The sequence below is a fragment of the Mycteria americana genome, chromosome 12 (genome assembly GCF_035582795.1).
Source record: "Mycteria americana isolate JAX WOST 10 ecotype Jacksonville Zoo and Gardens chromosome 12, USCA_MyAme_1.0, whole genome shotgun sequence".
NCBI classification, from domain to species: Eukaryota; Metazoa; Chordata; class Aves; order Ciconiiformes; family Ciconiidae; genus Mycteria; species Mycteria americana.
Window position 1 is genome coordinate 9,125,163 of NC_134376.1, and position 15,666 is coordinate 9,140,828.

At 41.0% G+C, this 15,666-nt stretch overlaps 1 protein-coding gene across 1 annotated transcript; it reads left to right on the forward strand.

The window, feature by feature from the left end:
- The first annotated feature begins 81 nt into the window (after window positions 1-81).
- CDR2 (cerebellar degeneration related protein 2) lies at window positions 82-15,588 on the forward strand. The gene is made up of 5 exons (XM_075515666.1): window positions 82-381; window positions 5,882-5,994; window positions 10,644-10,792; window positions 11,061-11,225; window positions 12,442-15,588. The coding sequence occupies exons 1-5, from the start codon at window positions 303-305 to the stop codon at window positions 13,307-13,309; spliced, it is 1,374 nt and encodes a 457-aa protein (XP_075371781.1). The 5' UTR covers window positions 82-302; the 3' UTR covers window positions 13,310-15,588.
- Window positions 15,589-15,666: the final 78 nt, after the last annotated feature.

Below are 15,666 nucleotides of genomic sequence, written 5' to 3' on the forward strand. Positions count from 1 at the left end.
CGGCGGGCAGCTTCCTATTGGCTCCCCGCAGGGGAGGTGAGGGTGTTGTGTTTGAATCGTGGGGAGACGGTGGGCGGGTGGCTGTAGCTTGCCACGTTGCCGCCGGCAGCTTCGCGCAGCCCGACCAGAAGGGGGAGAGGTTCGGCAAAGTCCGGAAACGCTCGGCAATGGCCGGAGGCGGCTTTTAAGGAGAGGAGCGGCTGCCGGCTTGCCCTGCCCCGCCGTCGCTCGGCGCGAGGGGACTCGTTCGCGCGAGCGCTGCCGCCTCGTCCTCCCGCCGCGCCGTGAGGGGAAGGGGCGCGATGCTGGCCGACAGCCTGGTGGAGGAGTTCGAGATCCGCGAGGATGAGCCCTGGTACGACCAGCAGGACCTGCAGCAAGGTGAGCCGAGGCGGGGGAGAGGAAGCGACGGCGGACGGCGGGGAGCCGCCGCGGTGGGGGGTGTGTGAGGGAAGGGGCTGTGGTGAGGGGGGCGTGGGGAGCGCCGCGGGGGGCGTGTGAGGGCAGGGGCTGCCGCGGGGGGCGTGTGAGGGCAGGGGCTGCCGCGGGGGGCGTGTGAGGGCAGGGGCTGCGGCGAGGAGGGCGCGGGAGGGCAGGGGCCGCGAGGAGCGGCGAGGAGGGCGTGGGAGGGAAGGGGGCGGCGGGTGGGCGCGGGGCACCGCCACAACGGGAGCCCGGGCGGGGCGGCGGGAAGGGCGTGAGGGGGCCGAAGCCGCCGGCGAGGGTCGCTGGGCGGCGGGAAGGGCGTGAGGGGGCCGAAGCCGCCGGCGAGGGTCGCGGGGCGGCGGCGGGAGCCGGGCTTGTGCCGCCCCGCGACTGTCGCAGCCGGGAGCCCGGGCTCTTCTCACGGCGGTGCTTCCCGCTGCCTTGGGCGCGTAGGCAGAGGGATCGCTGTTATCGGTAAAGATTGCAGCCGGCTTTGTTTGACGGAAGGGGTTGCTGCAGCCGAGTTGAATTGTGCATGGGTCCCTATCCGCCGGGAGGGAGGGAAGCGGCCCTCCGAAAAGTTGCACCTTGACAGGACGTCAAGCAGCTATTCAGGGCAGGCGCTGGAAATAGTGGGCTGGAATCGGGGTGGGTTGCTATATTGCGCCCTGTTGACCCTTTTTGTAAGGGCTTCCAGTCGATGAAGTTTTAAACGTAGCTGTGCTCGATTAGTTGCAGGTCCATTATTAAAAACTTTATAAGTTTTCTTCTTAAAATATACGAATAACTCCACTATGCATCAGAATTATATGTATCTAGCTCCTGTATGTCATTCTGTCAATAGGTCTTTAAACACTACATGCAACACGTAAATGTTATTCTCATTTTGCAGATGAGGAAGGAGTCACAGGAATACACAAAGCATAATTGGACTAAAAATCTTCTACAGACATGATATGGAAAGAATGTGCAATTTCCTTAAGAGCTTAGTGGCATTTACAACTGGTATTTACGTAGTTCTACTTTTTGTTATTAATCTTGAGTTTGTTTTAAAAGGCCAGCTCAAAGCTGTGAAGTGGCTTCCTGCAAAGCTGCTCCAGCCTTATGCTTTTGGCTTTTACATTGAAGTACATTAATTCTTGGGATTGGTACGTGCTACAGTACTGTAAACCATAAAGATACTTTTGAAAGCCCTTCCTACCTAAGCAGTTTTCACACTGAGATCAGGCATCTGACAGCAGAAACTTTTTTTTGAGACAGGAATAGGTCTCTCTAATTGTATGCTTTGACTATAAAATAGCTAACTGTTTGAAGGCTGTATTTAGGTACTCTGCTCAAAGTAGATGTTTTCATGGCTCTAGGATATAAACCAATCAATTTAAATAAGATCCTGAAACCGTAGCTTGCTGTCAAAGGGAAGAGAGTTGAAAACATGATTTAGCAATGTTTTTACTATGTCCGTGTTTGTGGGGTAGAAGACCTACAAAGAGACTTCACAATATATAGCAGCTGACTTCTTGCCTTATTGATGTTTCTTTAATTTAATTTTTTAATTAAAATGAGTGAAAGAATCACTATTTGGCACTCTGCTGTGAGCTTTTAAGAAACAGTATTCCATTCTAGAGGTTTGTGCATTTTGAGGGTTGGTTAATGCTCTCTCAACATTTGAACAATCTTTTTCTGGGGATTATCTCTTTACAAGCCTGAACAGAAGTGACTGATAGCCTTGCCAAAAGGGAAAGGAGGAAAATAAACTGATGGGCAAGTTGAAATGCAAAGAAGAAATTCCTTACAGGAATGTTTTTTGAATGTTCTGTTTCACTTTATTTCTGGAGTCTGAAAGACACTCTTCCTTCTCCTAAGCTAAGCAATACCAGAGTATGTAAACAGAGTAATAAGTCTGCTTATCAAGCTCTCTTGAAACTTTTCACAACCCAAACAATCAGTGCACGTTTAAAAACCTGAGGAGTAGGTTTATGAGAAAACCTAGGTTGTAAAGCATTAGGAAGCACCCTGAAACAAGCTTGTAGTCTTTGTCAGCCAGTCTTTGAAACTTAAAATTAGGGTAGGGTTTTGGAAAAACTTTGACAGTCTTTGTATCCACCAAAAGCTTTTGCCTTGACAATGGAGGTGGGCTTTTCTGGCATGGTGTTCATGAAAGCAGAATGCTCATGGAATTCTTTTAAGGATGGGAACAGCCATCCTTCCTTCTGCAACATCCATGTTGTGCTGCAGGATGCTGACCTTTGAAAGAGAACTATTTTCTATGACTGCTCTTTTTACATCTTTCTGTTACTCACTGTGACAGAACAGAGGGTAATCTGAACATGGAGTAGGAAATATGAAGCTAAGTAAGAAAATTAAGGGTTTAATTTTACAGTTAAGTAAACTTCAACCAGGCTTCCTTATATATCTTGCACTACTAAATGCTTTTTGCTGTTGAAAAGTGCAGGCTTATTTTTAGATTGAAAATTCTCTGAATCATTTTGTTAGGTGGGTTATGAAAAAGTAGAAGAAAAGGATTTTGGTACTGTTTTTATCTTTTTGTCAATTATAGTAATGCTGTCAGAAGAGATTGTGGAGAAGTGCTGGTAAGGAGAGGGCTGTTTAACATCACAGAAGACCTATCATTGAAGTCTTCTTTTAGTTTAGAGATTTCTGATGGAGCTGTTAAACACCAGTACAACTGATCAGATTTACTAAAACGAAGATCTTAAGATCCGCACGTATGCAGTTTGCATTATTAAAAACCTCTCTGCTTACATCTTCATGGTGAAAAGGAAAAATGCATGTTGGTGGCAGAACTTAGCTGTTACTTCACACAAACTTACAACAGAAAAAGCAGTGTGCTTCTAGTATTGTACAGTAACTAAGAGAAATGTAAATTAACTGTTTTCCTTCTGTATCTGGAGAACACATCTCACTCTTGAAATTTGCTCTTTATAGGGCTTGTAGGTACTTAATGTGGAAAAATGGACACAAAGCAAATTCTTAATTTTAGAAGAGGTGAAATTGTTTCAGTTCTTGCCTTCTCTAGGGGTAGGAGTTAGGGTTTTATTGCATGTTCCTGAGCTCTTCCACTTGTCTTCTCCCCCTCAGAAACAAAGTGCCTTAATTACAAAATAGCATGCTTCTCCCATAGTAACTCATTTGTGCTTCTGCCATTCTAATGAACAGAATGAGTGTGTAAGTATAATGATGTGAATTCTATTCCTTGCATTGTATTCAAAGTACTGTGTGGTATGTGCTACTTGATTTAGTAGATGAGGGGGCATTTAAGAATGAAACTATCAACTCCTAAATGTACTTAAATATCAAAACAAACTTTCACTTTGGGAAGGGAAACGGCAGCAAGTAATTCCATTATGCATTATGTCTTTAACGTAATCCTAAATCCTCTCTAAAGCTCTTATTCTACTCTATTAAAATAAAAGAATGGACTGTTTGGTGGACTATTTGGTCTTTACCTTGAATGATGCCAGTATTGTTGATTAGCTTTAAAGATTGTGGCTCCTAGTAAAGGTTTATGTAGTATGAGAACTTGTGGATCGGGACTCCATTTTATATAGGATGATAGATTCACTGAATTTGAAGACTACAGTATTCTGTAATGTGATAGAACAAACAGCTTGGTGTTTGACTGGGAGTTATTCTGTCCCTGGGTAAACAATGTACAATCTCTGTTTAAAAATGGGAAAAACTTGAGCAGGATGCCTTATCCAAATACTTTAAACCCCAGCTCTAGAATAGGCTCTGTTTCTTAACAAGTGGTGTTACAATGAAAAAGCTATGTGAGGATAAACTCATAAGTATAGATCAGTATGCCATGTGGCTCCTAGTCATACATCTTTTGAAACTGTGAAGAACTCCCATGCAGTGTGATTTGTTTTAAATAATTTTTGTGGCATTTACTCTAAGAATCTGACCTTAAGGTAGGAAACAATGCACTGTAGCTGTAAAGAATGCGCAAAGAATACCACAGCTGTTGTTTTGCCAGAACTGGACATCTACAACTTAGACAAATGCTCCTACTCACTTGTCCTTGTAAGTCTGAATGTGGTCTTTGGCTTATGTATGTAGATGGAGTAATCATTTTGGACAGGCTGCCAAACTGAAGGTTAGCACAAAACAATCTTGGAACAGTGTTCTATCTATTACAGTTACTAGCTGATAAGATAATTGGGAAAGGGCAGGAAAGAGGTAAGATAACATGTTAAAACAAGGGCATCTTAATCAAATGGAATTGGAATGTGTTTTCTCGTCTAGCTACAACTACCGATGATGGGATACATGTCTCTTGTATATTCATTTAAGTCGTCTTGAAGTGAATCAAAGTTTTTCTTGACTTTTCTTCTGTCTCTTTCCCATTAGTGATGTTAGTTCTGTGTGAAAACTAACAAGACTGTATTGCACACATGCAGGAGACAACTTGGTCATGGTCCAGGTGATGGGAAGGAGGTGGAAAATTAGAGATTTCTAAAAATCTGTTGGATTCTTTACATGTAGTACCCTTCACAGAGTAATTACAATTTTAGCAGTAACACCAAGATTTATTTCTTTGTTGCATTATGTTAGCTTTTGAATTGCACGTGTCTTTAAACATAATAATATAGAATTTCTAGCACTACTGATGCCATTGAACAAATACCAAGTTTCCCTCTAGAAAGGAACTGAGTGTTCAGATGAGTTATTTCTTAATTTGAAACAACTACAGTCACTGCACCCTGGACATGATTGAAGATGACTGAAGTGAAATTGAGATTAAGTGTCTGAGAACAAATGACATTTAAAGTGATGTTTTGGAGCATATGAAACAATTCTTGTCTCCTAGGTTTAAGAGCTTGAAAAGCAGAATAGCTACATTTCTTTATCAGTTTTATGTCTTTTAATGTTATTGTTTCACCATAAAAAGCATCTGAAACTTTCATTTAGCACTTTGATCCTGTATGACCTGAGCTCCTTGGTGAAGGGGTAATGGGGAAGAGCAGCAAAGTAAGAAAGACTGCAGTCAGCTTTGGCCTGGGTCTAGCCTGATGAACATTTACAGGGTCTTTTATGCTATTCTTCTAAAATATGAGTGCTGTAAACATGGTGAAGTGCAGCTAACAGACACCTTGGGTGCAGATGCTGGTGCAGTACTAGGTAGATGGTGGGAAGTGAAGGTGGCTGGATGTGTCTGACCTGTGGCTGAAGGACCAAAGGAGGAACTAAGGAAGCTTCATGAAATAAGAGTATCTTCTAGGTTTCAGGACTGACTTAGACTTGCATTATAGACAGTGCATGAATGTTCTACTTGAGTATAAGCTAACTTTCTTTCTAACTTTCTTTCTGGGTACTGGAAATAACAGAGCAGTTATAACAGCAATAAAAAGCACAAAGTGTTTGATTAAAATGCTTTAAAATTAGATTATATTATTGGCTCTAACTTACGTGCAAACATGATTTCTTTGTTTAGATCTTCACCTTGCTGCTGAGCTTGGGAAGACACTACTGGACCGTAACACTGAACTAGAAGAATCTTTACAGCAAATGTACGCAACAAATCAAGAGCAACTGCAGGAGATAGAGGTAAATATTTAAGGATCCAAGTGTTAAAGCATCTAGACCTGCAACATAATAGCACATAAGTTGAGATCTGAATTTCTTGACATTTGATCGACACTTTAAAGAAAAATACTGAACAATCTTTAACCAATTCTGCTACTTTGAGAATTTGAGAACCTGTATAGGCTTGATCATGGTTAGAACTGTTTGTCTGATTACAGGAAGCTTTGTGCTATTAAACTTCATGTTGGATTTGGCTTGTTTAATAACAAATGACTGGTATGTTTCTTTTTGTACAGAAAAGTTACTTCAGTTATTTTATTGCTAAACTTTGCTGATCTTGCCAGGTAAATTGACATTAAATTGTGATGGATGAATTAATAATTTAAATTATTATATGAAAATGTTAAATGCTGATAAGTGCAGGAGTGAGATTTAGGTAAAATCTGAGGATATGTACTTCTGCTAAACTGAGCTGTGGTAAAGGGAGCCAAAGTCTATTTCAATTTCAAAGAAAACCTGAAAAACTCCAGCAAAACCAAACACTTAAATAGTATCTAAATACAGGACATAGTGGATATACTGTTCTGTATTTTCCGGGGCGGGGGAGGAGGTGGAGGGGAGAGAATCATAACCACCCTTTCAAAACCACTCATCTTTGTGTTACTTGGTGGAAAAACCTGGCCATTTTTGTCAATTTTTTTTTAATATTGCTTTTGTTCTTGCAGACCTAGCATTTGTCAGCATAATGAATTTTTTTCAGCTATTAGAGGGCAATGTATGGTCTCTAATAATTAAATTATTAAATATTCAGTACTTTGCTGACTGACAACATATTGGAAATGTAGTCAGCATTTCAGTTTGGTTTGGGTATGAATCACAGGGAACAGGCTGTGACTGGTATACAGTAGATTTTTACAAAATCTGAGTTCCTTTGTGCAAGCGGTACTTATGCAGTTACGGATGGTGTGTGGATTTTGTACAGCTGCAACTTAAGACTTAAAACACTTATCATTGCAGTGGTAACAGGTAACTTAAAGAATCCTAAGCTTAATACTTACAGATATATAGGTGTCTTTCAAGTAGTCATGTTAACACAAATGCAGCATTTTTATTAGGTGATGCACAATTTCTGGGTGCAGAGTTGGGTTTTTTTTTAATAAGATACTTCTGTTTTATACCTCATAGTTTGGCTCTTTCCTCTATTATGTGCTAAACGTCATCTTTGTTATCCTATTCATTCTGTGATACAATGGTTGGCATGGCTGATAGTTATATTAGTGCCACAGCAATAATAAAAAAAGTATTTACTTATGCAGAGACTTTAAAATAACTCATTGCCATGAATAATTTTTATAAAAAGATTAATTGTTAAGATCTAGAAAGGACAAATGCTTTAAGGTGCTATACAAATACTGTTCTACTTAAGGTTCAACACCTGTATGAACAATCATGTTTAAGGAAGTGTTTAACACAGTTACAACACACCTTTTGAAATAACACAGCATAACTTTGCGATAGGTAACTAACCTGGCTCATTGAGCATAGCTACTTAATAAGCAGCTGTATTTTAACGCTATCTTGAAATACGGAAAATACCTTATTGCTAAGCTGCATTCATTTATAGAAATAGCCTAGTGCCATTAAGGATGTAATATCCTGTTGGTTTAAGCCAGTTTATTTGCTTAAGCTTTTTTTGTGGTTTAGTGTTTATTGACTACATAAGAGAGCTTCAGCACCAGGAATGGTCAGAAGCGTCCTTCCAGCAGTGATCTATAGCTGGAGTGCTGCAGGGTCAAGTACTTGTATGTTCAGACAACCTCGGACAGTGACAGACTAATTTATTCTCTCAATATCTTGCTTTGCTTAGCCAATCAGAAAACCAAATCAAGACTTGTGCAATACTGCTTTTTGAAGCCTTTATCTGTACCTCTTTCTTCTCTTTCCTCCTCTCCCCCAGCATGGGTAGGAGCATATATTAGGTTCTATTAGCTCCCTCCAAGAGGAGGGGGAGAGAGGTGGGAGAACAGCGTTTGTGATGCTTCTGATGTATAAGTAGTGCCTGCACCTTTATTTGCCCAACTTAACTGTGTTGAGTCAAAGACCCTGTAGACTGTATTCATATCTGCTGTAATAACATACTGTCTTCTCCATTCTACCACTTGTCTTAATTGTCTGTCTTTTCCCAGTGCAGTTTAAAAGCTTATTAGCAACTCAAAACATTTCTTTCTCCAAAGAAGTCTCCCTTGCGTCTGGATTTCTGGTAGAAAAGGGAAACTCAAATGAACCCCTTCTCCAAATACCCAGAGAGAACCTCAAGATGGAGGAACTGAATATATCAGCTTACTGGCACAAGGGATTGTTACAGGAATTCACTGAAACAGAGGGGTATAAAGTTAGCATATACAAGGTGCAGTACTTTTTAGCTGGTAAAAGCAGTTCAGCCAGTTATTTTCATACCTATATTTCTGTATTTTGTGGGAATGCAGGATACCTCACTGCACAGGATACACGTGCAAGTGGCATATCTAGTATCTATGCTTGATTTTTCCTAATTTTCAAGTGCCTGTCTCTAACCTAAAGGTGATCTTCCAGCTGTTCCTGTAGCTACTCTACTGTGTTTTTGACTAGCTTTTTCAGTGCAGTGTATCGGTGTAAATCTTTGGGTTTTTTTTTCCTATTAATTCACATCTTATGGGTAGCAAAGTCTAGAACTGGCTAAGAAATCACTCTGAAATATGGTACTACCTTGTCTGCACTGAAAAGGAAGGGTCAAAGGCTTTGGGATGCTTAAGATTACATCTAATATCTTAAACGCTAACATATTAAGCGTTTTACAGCCTTGGATCATTATATCTGACCTCTGTGCTGACACGTGTGCCACTGACTAATCATCGTAGATGTAATAAATGCTGGATTGAAAGGGCAACTTTATTCCTGTTTGAATCTCTTCTCAGCTCTCAAACTTCAGAAATACTGACACTCTCCTTTTATCATGTGGTAGAACGCAAGGAGTCTCAACTGCTGCTTCATATTAGGTGCTCATTTGCAGGGGAGGTGGAATAAATGTGAACTTCTAGAGTATTTATTACCACATCTATACTTTGTTTTGGTGGCCTGAAGATATTGGAGACACAAGGTGGAGAAAACAGTGCTTCACCTCTTCCATTCATCTCAAACTGCTGCAAAAGCCCATTGTAATAAGTGGCAATGTCTAATTCTGGCACCAAAGCCTTGGTTTCTGTGCTTAGCCATGTTTGCATTGCTGAAGGAAATCTGAAGATCTCCAGCTCCTTCCGAGAATAACCAATAGGGAAAGTTAATCTGAAATAGGTCACACTGAGATTCTGCTGCTAATCCATGTACTATTTTTGCGTAAATCCTCTGTCATGTGCACACAGGCTACAAAAGGATCTAGCCAACTGCTATCACATTGATCTTCTAGAAGTCTGTATGTAGCAGTTACTAGTCCTAGATTAGCTTATTATCTGTTCTTAAATTGCCTAAAATGTAAACCCATCAATCTTTTAATGAGGTAAAAGGTTAAGTAGAATACTAGGAAGTTTTGAGTATGTAACAGGCCTATGTAAAGAGAAGTAATTCTGCCTAGAAGTTGGCTGGATGTTCCTACTTGAAGCTTACTTTTCAGTAAGTAGCATGTAGTAATACAGAATATATTGTGAGAAATAAATTGTATGTAAGAACAAAGCATTTCCAATTTAAAGGGTTAGTTTTTTTGTTCAAGTCTGTTTGATGAAAACTGTCATGTGGATTTTTAGAATTGGATTGGTCCCATCCTGGGTGGGACAATGTAAGACACTTATATTAAGAGCCTTAGGTGATTGTTAACTGCTTTTAGACTGAGAATTCCAAGCTTCTTGACATTATTCAAGAAACTTAACAGTCTATGTTTTTAATTGTAAAACTAAAGAGGATTAAAATAAGAATACTTCATGTGGAGTTTAATTTTTTTTAAAAAAAGGCAGGAGACCTTCATTTAGGACTACAGTAACTGGAATAGCTCCCTGTGGGCAATAAAGATCGAATTCAATAATTTGATTATAATTCCTGATACACAGTCGCCCATGTACTGTCTTAAGTGTGACCACAACCTAAATTCAGTTCTGCTGAACCTAATGCTGCTTCAGACTGGAAAAACTTAGGTCAGCTGAAAAGAAATGTAATTAGGGATGGTGCTACCCAATGTTTCAGTTTTAATGCTAAGAAAATTGTTGGGTCAACACTGTTAGAAAATTTCTGCTGGAGCCCACCGCAACTTTTAGAAGGACTCAGTGGATAGTTAAGGGCTATGTTGAAGTATGGATTCATGGCTGTATTAGTGACGACTGCAGTACAGACAAACCCAATCCAGAAGGCTTGTGTACTGGCAAAAGCCTAGCCGCAGCAAGGATAGACGAACATAGCTTGCACAACCAAACCCAACTCCTCCGGATAAAAGGCTGGTTGATCAGCCTGGGTTGACCTCCATGACAGAGGCAAGCTGCCAGCTCAGTTACTCATAGCACCTTTTCAACTGAACACTTAGCAAAGCAACCAGTGGAGTCTACATTTCTGAAACTTTGTAGTTTCTTTATGAATGTGAATAAAAATGCAGAATAGTAGTCCTATCTGTGTTTCAAGTATAAAGTAGTAACAGCAATACTGTCTTGCAGTACCTCACAAAGCAGGTGGAGCTCTTGCGTCAGATGAATGATCAGCATGCAAAAGTTTATGAACAGCTGGATGTGACAGCAAGAGAACTCGAAGACACTAATCAAAAACTAGTTGCAGAGAGTAGAGCTTCACAACAAAAGATATTAAGGTAACAAACTTATACGAGATCACCTTCCCCCCCCCCCCAGTTGATAACATGAAAAAGAGCAGTCCAAGTGTATTTGTGTCGTTATTGGGTGGCTGTCTCTGTCTAGTGTTGTTCTACAATACTGTTAAATTGAAAGGATAGTTTTATTTAAAGGTCTTTTGGGGCCAAAGAGCAGCCTTCAGAGAAGAAACTACAATATGAGGGGATGGGAAATTCCCATGTCCTTGCCTAAACACTCATGTTTTAACAGCAGTCCTTCACCTTTTAGCTTGACAGAGACTATTGAAAATCTGCAAACACACATAGATGACCTGCAACGACAAGTAGAAGAATTGAAAAAGTCTGGACGAGGCCGGATGAGCCATGAGAGATCTGACCAGCCAAGATCAATGCATAGCTTCTCATGTTTGAAGGAGCTGTATGACCTTCGCCAGTAAGACTTTCTACCTTGCGTAGCAAAGAGAATACTGAAATTATTTTAAGCAAAACTTTAAAAACTAAGACACAAGCACAGATATCAAACAAGCTGGCAGAAAACCATCTGATGTTCACAACTAGCAAAAATCTGCACAGTCATGCACTGTGTGGTGTTGCCACTGCTTCTGGCATACTTCTAGACTGCGCTAGTCTCTGTGCGAGAGGAACTGCAGGTTCCACTTTCTGTCTTGAAAGGTTCTCTCCCCAAGTTTCCAACCATATTAAATTGTAGCCTAGAAAGCTTACAGCGATTTGCATCCCACTTTTTTCAGTCAGATAAAAGCACACACACAGATAATCTGAAAAACAAACATCCTAAATGCAAAATTTTTTCTGTAACTTACCCTTTCCTTGGATGTCTGTGGATATCTTCTTTTCAAGGAAGGCAGGATTCCTGCAACAGCTTTCCTGACCTTAAGCTGGTTAAAATGATGCTTAAACTGGTAACATGGTGCCTGGAGCTCTGGGCTGCTTTTTAAATTTAGAGCAGTTTTACCCAGCTGAGCTGCATTAGTATGCCCATGAGGACCATCACCTGGGGTAGAAGCTCAGACTAGCTTCAGTCCTAGAAGGTAATTTCATAAGTGACACACCTCCACAGACAGGCAGAACAGGCTTTTGTGTCTGGGCTTCAGCACTACATGGAGGTAGGACTGTAGAATAAATCCACACATCCAAAAAGAAGTTATTTCTTGACAGTCCAAAAGATAAGTGGATTCCTTCAAACTGCCAAAGGCTTGTGGAAATACCAGCCTACAGAATTGCCTTCTCAATTCTGAAGCTTGTTTCTACAACCAATAGTGACAAAAGTTACAAGAGTGGAGTGCTGTGGAAAAAATCTGAGTGTCAGAAAGTATTGCATGATATGTGGAGGCAACGTTTACTTAAATTGTAGGTCTAGTTATTCAGTAAGCTTGTCTGTAACTTGAAACTGTTAATGAGCTGCTATTCTGCTTAAGCTGGGAGGCTTGATTTGATGGCATGTAAGTATTTACAAACTCTGTTCCGCTTATTAGATGGACTGATAGGTTAGTAAAATGACCGCTATTTATACTTTGAGGTGTGTTAGCACACGGTTTAAATCTGTCATTAGTTATCCAGGAGAGGAAAACTTTAGGAGGTGTGGTCAGCTGCACTTCCTACAGTTGATAATACTTATTTTGTTTCTGCAGGTATTTTGTTTATGATCATGTGTTTGCAGAAAAGATTACTTCGATGGATAGTCAGCTAAGTCCTCTAGAAGAAGAAAATGAGAACTTAAAAAAGGCAGTTACAGTTCTGCAAGCCCAACTTAACCTAGAAAAAGAGAAGAGGGTAACAATGGAGGAGGAATATAGTCTTATGGTAAAAGAAAACTGTGACCTTGAACAGAGGCTTGTTGATACAGACTTGTATCGGGCTCGTGCAGAGGAGTTGGAAGTGGAAGTAGCTGAAATGCGACAAATACTTCAGTCTGAAAACACATTGCATAATGCAGAGAAATTGGTGCCAGAATCCTTTTTCATTTCATTCAAGGAATCTTTAGAAAGGGAGCTTGGTCAGAGCCCAGCAGATGATGGACTTCTGACTGTCTCGGAGCTTGAGAAGAAGGCACTGAAACGGAGCAGCAGCGAAACTTTCCTAAGCAGTGCTGCAGGGGGAGACATTCTAAGGGGCCATGAAGAAACATGTATTAGGAGAGCTGAAGCTGTGAAGCAGCGAGGAATCTCTGTACTTAATGAAGTTGATGCTCAGTATAATGCTCTGAAAGTGAAGTATGAGGAACTTTTGAAGAAGTGTCAAATGGATGAAGATTCTTTGAAACACAAGGCTGTACAAACGCTGAAGCAGTATTCCAAAGACCTACATGTGGGGAATACCCAGTATGATCTTTCAGCTGGCAATCAAGAATGTACAAATGTGGAGCTAAGTGACTCTCCCACAAATGCTCTTCCTGAATATAAAGCACTCTTCAAGGAAATTTTTAGCTGTATCAGAAAAACAAAGGAAGAAATAGATGAACACAGAGCCAAGTACAAGTCCCTCTCCTCTCAGCCATAACATTGGACATGCTGATGACCCATTTTCTGGTGACTAATCTGTTAGTCAAGAAGGGGAAAAACAATACAAATGTCAGAAGACCCCTTTACTGATGTATTTCTTGAGCACTCAGAATGAATGTTTTGAATTGGCTTGTAGACCTGTAGTTAACAAGCTAGTTAGTTAACAGCTAGTCTCCCTGTACCTATGTAGCAATAGATTTAATGTTGTTTAGCACTGTCACACAAACTAGTGGTTGTAAAGCAAACAAACATCATAGCTTCATACTACACTCGATCTCTGGCTGGAGCAGTAACTGACACTAGTTTCCTTAGTCCACTTCAAAAATAACAGAGCTAAGAAACCTGTACTGTATTTCTCACAAGGAGCCAGACTAAAGCTTTCCTTCGGTGCACAGGTGATGATCTAGCCCTGTAACTACGTCCGTGTAGAAAATGAACCAAAACAAAGCCCTGACCAGTATCATGGGCAGCCTCTCCTTGATTCTTGAGAATGAAGTTAGCAGTCTAGCTGAACTTGCTTTGGCAGGGAGGTGGAGAGCAGGCACAGCAGCCTGCGCTGTGCTTAGTTTAAGCTAATACCCCCTTTTCACATGCACTAAGCTCTCCCACAGATCAGTATAAATGTATTCCTACTCGGAGAGGACTTGATGTAAAGTTTGCGTGGCTTTTTAGGTATGGTTTCTTATGTAGGGCACTTTGTCTTAAGGCAAGATACTGTGAATTGATTATGTGTGTTATTTGGGACCTACTGTTCTTGGTGGAATGTCTGAAAAGTACATTTTTATGTGTATTTGGTAAGGTAGAAAGTTGCAATTTAGCTATTTAACTTTAGTAGTAGCATTGACATAGTGGAATAGCTTTCAATCTTACATACCACAAACTCTAAGTGCTTGAAGGGGACAGGCCAGGTAAAACCTTATCGTATTGTCTAGTGCTTCCAGTGTCAGCTTCTGCAGACCTGTTCCATGCTGCCTGGGCGGTGGGAGGAGGGACACAACACTGCCAGAACTTATCCTACTGACAACAGGGGACCACGCTCTTGTTCTTCCTCTCCTTCTCCACTCCCTAACAATAATTCCTATGTATTCAAATTCTGAAAAACAAAGAACATGGAGAAGTGTTCTTTAAAACTGCTTCAAAGTGTGAAGAAAACAAAGGCTAATGGATTAAGGGAGGGAAGGCACAATGAAAGGTGACATCCTTTTCCTTCTAAAGGGTCTAAAGCTATTCCTCTAATAGCTTGATTTGGTCAGCTGTTTCTGGGAATCAACTTCCTGCTTGCCTGAGTTGCTGCAGTATACCACACAGTTGACACTGAATGTTGACAGTTTCTCAGCTTTAGTTCAACTGCTGCTGTTGCAGTTCTGTCTGCCTTATGTTGTACCCTGGTTAGGCTTGTGTATCGCTGTCCTTCAGTTGCAGTATTAAGACTTCATCGTGTGGGAGTTTCTCTAAAACATATATTGCATTCTGAAAATTATTTAAAAATGGGAATCTGAATCTTGTGAATATTTTTCTAAGCAAATAAATAATCCAGTCAAGCTACATGCGTAACTAGTAATTATACCCATCTGTGCCAATCAGGAAACAGTAAACTCTGTACAGATGGCACCTGCGTTATCTAGTCTTGCTGTCTTTCCTAGGTAGCTCGGATGGAGTTCCCATTAAATTTGTATTTTAAAAAGGTTACACTAAACAGAAAAGGATAGGCCTGTCTGGGAAAGAAATCCAGAGGCAACTAAGTAGTTTCTCTTCATTGTTGTGGTGTTTGTCAGTGCTGTTCAAAAAAGGGGGGTGGAGGGGAAGGGCACAAAAGCTGCTGTTCTGCTGTCAGGTTAACTGTATTGCCACTGTTTCCGTACCCCTTGGACCCTCATCACCTGGGGGTCTGCCCCAGGTCAGCTCCTGGGCAGCAGCAGCCTTCAGTGAGAAAGGCACGACACTGGTAGTCACAATGATTTACTACTGATGCTCCTCACCACTTCAGGGGAAGGGGGATCTACACCTGCTGGACCAGAAGACGTGTAAAAGCAATTCTGACATTTTGGTTAAACAGCTGATCTTCAGTGGTTTACTACTGTTAGCTAATTTAGAGCACTTCCATGTATACAATTTTTATGCTTTAAAAGTATCAAATGTTCTCAGATTTCTACAGAACTACTTGATTTGTCTGTCATGTAACTTCCCCTTGGCTACCTGTGCCATTGCTAAGCTCTGGCTGTACTGTACTTTTAACACTTAACTGTACACATGGTGCAATAAAAACCTCCAAGGCTGTGTTCTTCTTTCCTAACTCCTCTCGGACTGTGGCTTTCCCAGCGAGAAGCTTTGCAGGAGCAGCAACACTGTGGCAAC

Excerpts from the sequence above, each read along its gene's own strand:
- CDR2 (XM_075515666.1), top strand. The coding sequence starts at position 303 with ATGCTGGCCGACAGCCTGGTGGAGGAGTTCGAGATCCGCGAGGATGAG. Across the intron at positions 382-5,881 it reads CCAGCAGGACCTGCAGCAAG|ATCTTCACCTTGCTGCTGAG; the intron begins GTGAGCCGAGGC and ends TTCTTTGTTTAG. Across the intron at positions 11,226-12,441 it reads GAGCTGTATGACCTTCGCCA|GTATTTTGTTTATGATCATG; the intron begins GTAAGACTTTCT and ends TTGTTTCTGCAG.